Consider the following 6668-nt stretch of genomic DNA (forward strand, 5'->3'; position numbering starts at 1 on the left):
GCTCCTCAGGACCATAGCCTTCCCAGTCCACAAGATACTGCCGGGACCCACGTACTCGACGGACGTCCAGTATTCTGTGGACTGTGTAAGCTGGCTGACCACCAATGATACGAGAGAGAGGGAGGTTTACCTGTGGCAAGAAAAGGAGATGACAAAACAGGCTTTAACAGAGAGACATGAAAGGTCGGATTAATCTTTAAAGATTTAGGCAAGTATAAACGATAAGTCACTGGATTAACTTTCCTGGCAATCTTGAAGGGCCAATGAACCTCTGGGAAAGTTTACGGGACTCTAGCCGTAAGGGAATGTTCTTTGTGGAGAGCCAAACTCTTTGACCCGGGCGCAGATTGGGGGCAGGTCTGCGTCTGCGATTAGCCTGGTGCTGGTACTGTTGACAAACCTTAAGGAGCTTAGCTGGGCCTTTTCCATGTCTGGCGGCAGCGTTTAGCAAATTGTTGGGCAGAAGGAACTGCAACCTCCACCTCCTGCTCAGGGAATAGTGAAGGGTGTACCCAAACTGGCACAAAAGGGGACATGCCTGTAGCAGAGGAGCGGAGGGTATTGTGTGCATATTCAGCCCACATAATGAAGGAAGACCAGGAGGATGGGTTGTTAGCTGCCATACACCTCAGTGTAGTCTCAAGATCTTGGTTAATTCTCTCAGTTTGCCCATTGGACTCTGGATGAAACCCAGAGGAAAGACTCACTGTAGCCCCCAGAGACTGACAAAATGCCCGCCAGAATCTGGAAGAAAATTGGGGTCCCCGGTCAGAGACAATGTCTTGTGGAATGCCAAAGACCCGAAAGACATGGTTTATAATTAGTTCGGCAGTCTCTTTTTGCAGTAGGTAGTTTAGGCAGAGGGACAAATCGGGCCGCCTTGGAGAACCTATCAACTATGACCATAATAGTGGTGTTGCCTTTTGATAGAGGAAGTCCGGTGATGAAGTCTATGGAAAGATGAGACCAAGGTCTATGAGGTATGGTGAGGGGTGCAATAGCCCCTGAGGAGACTGGTGAGACACCTTACTTTGGTTGCATGTGGGACAGGCATTTACAAATGCAGTCACATCCTCCTTGATAGTTGGCCACCAAAACCGTCTCAGGAGAAATTCGAGAGTACGGGAAGTGCCAGGATGGCACGTGAGACGGGAGGAGTGTCCCCACTGGAGGACCTGGGAGCGGGCAGCTTTGGGGACAAACATACAGCGAGTTGGCCCACCACCTGGGTCAGGTTCTTGGGCTTGGGCTTGTTTTACCGTTTTTTCCAAATCCCACCTGATAGGAGCAATTATCCTGGAACTGGGGATTATTGATGCAATAGAATCCTCCTGAGGGGTATTTACATATACTCGGGACAGCGCATCAGGTTTAAGGTTCTTAGAACCTGGACGGTAGGATAAGATGAATTGGAATCTGTTGAAAAATAAGGACCAGCGTGCCTGGCGGGGATTGAGTCGTTTTGCCTGCTGAATATACTCCAGATTTTTGTGGTCGGTGAGTACTTGGAATGGGTGTTTAGCCCCCTCAAGCCAATGCCTCCACTCTTCCAGCGCTAGCTTAACAGCCAGTAACTCCCGATCCCCTACATGATAGTTCCTCTCAGTCGACGTAAGGCGGTGGGAAAGGAATGCACAAGGATGCAGCTTGTTGTCCTCTCCTTTGGGACAACACTGCTCCAACTCCTACATCTGAAGCATCGACTTCCACAATAAAGGGTTTATCTGGGTTAGGGAGAATGAGAATAGGTGCAGAGGTAAAATGGCTCTTTAATTTCCCAAACGCCAACTCGGCTTCAGATCCCCAGCGAAAACCGGTTGTGTTCCCCTTGGTTAGGGCAGACAAAGGAGCCGCCACAGTACTGAAGTTCTGAATGAACTTGCGATAAAAATTGGCAAAGCCAAGGAAACGCTGTACCTCTTTTACTGATGAGGGGGAGGGCCAGTCCACGACAGCTTGAACCTTTTGAGGATCCATTTGTACCTCTCCAGGCTTGATGATGAACCCCAGGAAGTGCGCTTCGGTCACGTGGAATGCGCACTTCTCCGGTTTAACATAAAGATTGTTATCAAGAAGCCGCCTGAGGACCTTACTCACATGTCTTACATGCTCTTGGGGGGAACTCGAGAAGATGAGGATATCATCTAAATAAACAAACACAAACTGGTTGAGCATGTCGCGGAGAACATCATTGATAAGAGCTTGAAACACTGCAGGGGCATTAGTGAGACCAAAGGGCATAACTAAATACTCATAGTGCCCCGTGGGCGTGTTGAATGCGGTCTTCCATTCATCTCCTTGTCTGATGCGCACAAGATGATAGGCATTGCGCAAGTCAAGCTTAGTGAAGATGGAAGCTTCTTGCAGTATTTCAAGGCAGTAACCATTAGTGGCAAGGGTAGCGGTTTGAATAGTTATCTTGTTAAGACCCTGTAATCAATACATGGCGAAGTCCACCATCCTTCTTCCCAACGAAGAAAACCCAGCTCCGGCAGGGGAAGTGGATGGTCGGATGATACCAGCTGCAAGGGCTTCGTTAATATATTGATCCATAGCAGTTCGTTCGGGGGAGATAAAGAGAATATGCGACCTCTGGGAGGACAGGTTCCTGGGAGTAGCTCAATGGCGCAGTCATAGGGGCGATGAGGTGGTAAGGAGGTGGCCTTCCTCTTGCTGAATACTGCTTTGAGGTGATGGTACTGGGCAGGTACTTGAGACAGATCTAGGGGCTCTTGAGACTCGAGAATAGGGTCAAGGGAGTTCTGGGCTAAGCAGGTAGTCTGACAGGTGGGACCCCAACTGAGGACTGCGCCAGTGGACCAGTCAAAGTGTGGATTGTGCTGGAGGAGCCAGGGGTGACCGAGGATAACAGGAAACTCTGGAGACTGTATGAGGTGAAAGCACACTCTCTCTTGGTGCTGGTAAACAATAAGACCAAGCAGTGAGGTGAGGTGAGTTACTTTCCTGGAGCTAACGGTCTTCCATCCAGGGCTGTGGACGGTTAGAGGGGCAGGAAGGGAATAATTAGGGATCTGGAGACTCTTGGCAAGGGAAATATCTATGAAATTCCCAGCAGCTCCTGAATCAATCAAAGCTTGGAGTTGGTGTTTCTGGTCTCCAAATGTGAGAGTGATGGGAAGGAGCAATCCAGAGTTGGAAGGTGAAGTCGTGTGGGTAACTCCCGTTACAGTCCTTCCTTGCCTGTACGGGACGGGGAGTTTCCCGAAAGCTCAGGGCAGGTGGAGCGAAAATGACCTTGTAAACCACAATAGAGGCAACAGCGATCTCTCATACGACGATCTCGTTCTGTTGGGGAAAGCCTAGTCCTACCCAATTGCATGGGTTCCGAGGAATCTTGGGGTAACATTTGAGGCAAAGATGGACTAGCAGAGAATGTGTAACCAGGTGGGCGGTTCAGGCTCCTTTCCCTCAGACGATTATCCAACCTAACTGCTTGATCCATAAGAGTCTCAAGATCGTGAGCAGGTTCTCTGGTAGCCAGATCATCCTTGATTGCCTCTGACAAACCATTCAGGAAACACACCATTAGGGCCTCATCATTCCAGCCGCTCCCTGCAGCAACTGTCCGAAACTGAATGGCATAATCAGCTGCACTGCCATTACCTTGTCGAAGAGTGAGAAGTTTCTTAGAGGCTTGCCGGCCACTGAGGGGATGGTCAAAGACCCGCTTGAACTCCTTTTCAAATGCCGAATAACTAGAACAGAAAGGTGTCTGGGCCTTCCAGACTGCTGTTGCCCACGAAAGAGCCTTGCCCGAAAGGAGGGTGATAACATATGCGATCTTGGCCCGATCTGAGGGGAAGGAAGATGGTTGCAATTCAAATGAGAGAGAGCACTGAGTCAGGAAACCATCACATGCACTGGGATCACCTGAGAAACGTTGTGGTGGAGGTAGGCGAGGTTCAGTAAGGGGAGTGGGCACTCGAGAATCCAGAGGGGGTACAGGGGCAGCTGAAGTAGACGCCGTCGCTGAGGTAGAAGGCAAGCGGTCAAAGATCTGGCGAACAGAGGTCATGAGATCAGATAGCACTTGTGAGTGTTTAACCATCAAGGTCTCCTGCTGCAGCAACACTGATTCATGCCGTTGGACTGAGGCCTCATGCTGAGCCACTGTGGCAAGGAGTTCTTCAGGTTTAGGCGTCTCTGGGTTCATAGTGGCTTGGATATTCTGTCAGGACTGGGACTAGAACCCGGGTCTCTGGCAGGAAAGTCTTATGTTCTACCTCTGAGCCACAGAAGACAGTTGAACCCAATAGTGAGACGCGTTCTTGGATTAACTCAGCCAAGTTTAATGAGAAAAAAGGCAATGGGAACAAAAATCCCTTTTCTTAGAGAAGGTCAAAAATAATAATAATCATCAGTCCAAAAAAGGCAAAAACATCTCCAACATTCAGGGAGAATAAACAAGCTTAATTTAACATAGAAACAAAAGATTTGTCAAGAAACGTTCTAGAGCAGACTTACAACAGGACTGGCTAAGGAACATCAATATCCAAGCAAAGAACCCAAAGAAAGTCCTCTGTTTAAATACATAGGCTAAAACAAGGCACATGTGAAAGCAGTTGCACTGATTAGAAACAAAATGCAGACATGAGGCTCTATAGGGACATCTAGTGGCCAAAATAAAGCATCTCAAGCAAAAGCTCTGACAGGTTAACATCTGGAGAAGACAAAAGCTCAAACAACCCAGCGTTAAGATGTTATCAACTTTAACTATTGCTTCCAGCTTCTGGTCCAAAATCCATAACAACGCTTCCTCCGGTAAAAAAAAAAGTGGTCTGGTCTGAATAAGGAGAGAAATCTGCTCAAGATCAAGCACTGTTCACGCGCCAAAACAGCTCTGATGTCTATTCAGGACGTTAACTGATGGACCGGAGTGCTGTGGATTATTGCAATGCTTTTTATCAGCTGTTTGGACTCTCATTCTGATGGCACCCATTCACATCCATTGCTTGGACGCTGATGCAGTGACACTTTTCCCCCTTTGTTTATTGCAACGCTTTTATCAGCTGCTTGGACTTTCTTCATTCCGACGGCACCCATTCACATCCATTGCTGATGACACTTTTCTCCCTTTGCAATCTCATTTGCATCCCGGATGGCCCGAAAGCGAGCGCATTGTCACTTTTTTATGTAAACGTAATTGATCTCTTCTTACAAAGCAATCTGTCTGTGGTAACGGACAGCAAAAAAGCTCCCGCGAATCCAAAAAGTGAGGAGCGGAGAACAGTGAGCTCTTTGTTAGTACAGCCTCTCCGGTAATGAGTGTTTACAGCTTGTTTCATATTTCTGTAACAGACTATAAATGCTTCTCCACAAAACTCCTCATAAAGTTCCGCCGAACGCTTTCCTCCGAGCAGCTCGTACCTGCATTTTTACATTTTCTCAAGCATGTTTGGGTCAATGGATCCAGTTGAACGTGTCTGCTTCTCGACACGACGAGCTCTCTCCGTCTTTGAGCGACGGATGCCGGTGTGTGTGTGTGTGTGAGTGTGTGTGTGCGTGCCATATCTGACTGGGATCAGGGTTGCGTGTGTTCCATAGAGTTTAATGTTTAAATAAACTCACACACACGCTGTAATTCACTGCGTATCATCACATTTTCCCGCCCTCCTTCCCCCTCCATTAATCACGCTGTCGTCCGTGTGTTCTTTCAGTGTTTACATTAAACAGGACATTCACGCCAGAGCCGAGAGACGCTGGAGGAATTTAACCCTTCACACAAACATTACCCAGAAACCTTTGCACACACACACACACACACACACACACACACACACAAGCATCAGAGCAACAAGGTCGAATAACATCGGTAACCCACAGGCGGTTGCATCCATTTTGCTTCCATAAGGTGAATTTTTCAATTATGTTTTGATGCTTAATATATTTAGGGATGCATTAAATTGGTCAAACGCGACAGTAAAGACATTTATAATGTCACAAACGATTTCTATTTCAAGTTAATGCCGTTAAGAACTTTCCATTCGTCTGTGAATCCCGAAAAGCGAAGAGTTTCCCTCCAAAATATGAACCGTTTTTAACCTTGATAATAATTTGTTGAGCGGCAAATCAGCATATTTTACGCAGGATCGGATTTTATGCAGAAAATGCCGCTTTGTTTCGCAGAAATAAATTTAGTTTTAAAATGCATCCACATAGAAAACGGTTGCTTTGAACTGCGATAACGTTTCACAATTTTACAGGATTTTACTGTATTTTCAATAACATTGATGCAGCTTTGTTGAGCAGAAAAGCTTATGGACGCAAACATTGTTTATGCAATAACACGATAAATAGTGCACGATATCAACATATGCTTAACAAAAGTTAAATTAGATTAGTTAGACTTCACGTTGACCTCTAAGTGACGTAAAAATCTTAATTGTATTTGTTTGCTTAATTTAAAAAAGGCTAAAAATTATTTTTTAGGCCACAGCGTGGGAGGTGCTCGTTCCCTCTTTCCTGTCAGTCACAATTAAAATAACTTTTAACACCTATACTTCGCTTTATATATTCAGCCTCAGTTGTGAATATTCATTGTACAGCTTAGCTTTATCCAAATTCCTGCAAGGATAGTGGCAACGCGAGTCTCAGGGACCAAACTACATTTCCCATCATCCTCAGCGGCGGCGCGACAATGACAAATC

The 6668-nt window shown here is 46.6% G+C and overlaps 1 protein-coding gene across 1 annotated transcript in view; it reads right to left on the minus strand.

The window, feature by feature from the left end:
- LOC122358490 (chromobox protein homolog 5-like) overlaps positions 1-5531 on the minus strand; it is a 5688-nt gene extending 157 nt beyond the window's left edge. The window contains exons 1-2 of the mRNA XM_043258306.1: positions 5389-5531; positions 1-130 (exon numbers count right to left, since the gene is read on the minus strand). The exon at positions 1-130 is cut by the window's left edge and continues 157 nt beyond it. Of these exons, the coding sequence (XP_043114241.1) occupies positions 1-130; positions 5389-5394 (136 nt within the window). The 5' untranslated portion in view covers positions 5395-5531. The remainder of the gene's footprint in view (positions 131-5388) is intronic.
- Positions 5532-6668: the final 1137 nt, after the last annotated feature.

Source organism: Puntigrus tetrazona, chromosome 15, assembly GCF_018831695.1.
Source record: "Puntigrus tetrazona isolate hp1 chromosome 15, ASM1883169v1, whole genome shotgun sequence".
NCBI classification, from domain to species: Eukaryota; Metazoa; Chordata; class Actinopteri; order Cypriniformes; family Cyprinidae; genus Puntigrus; species Puntigrus tetrazona.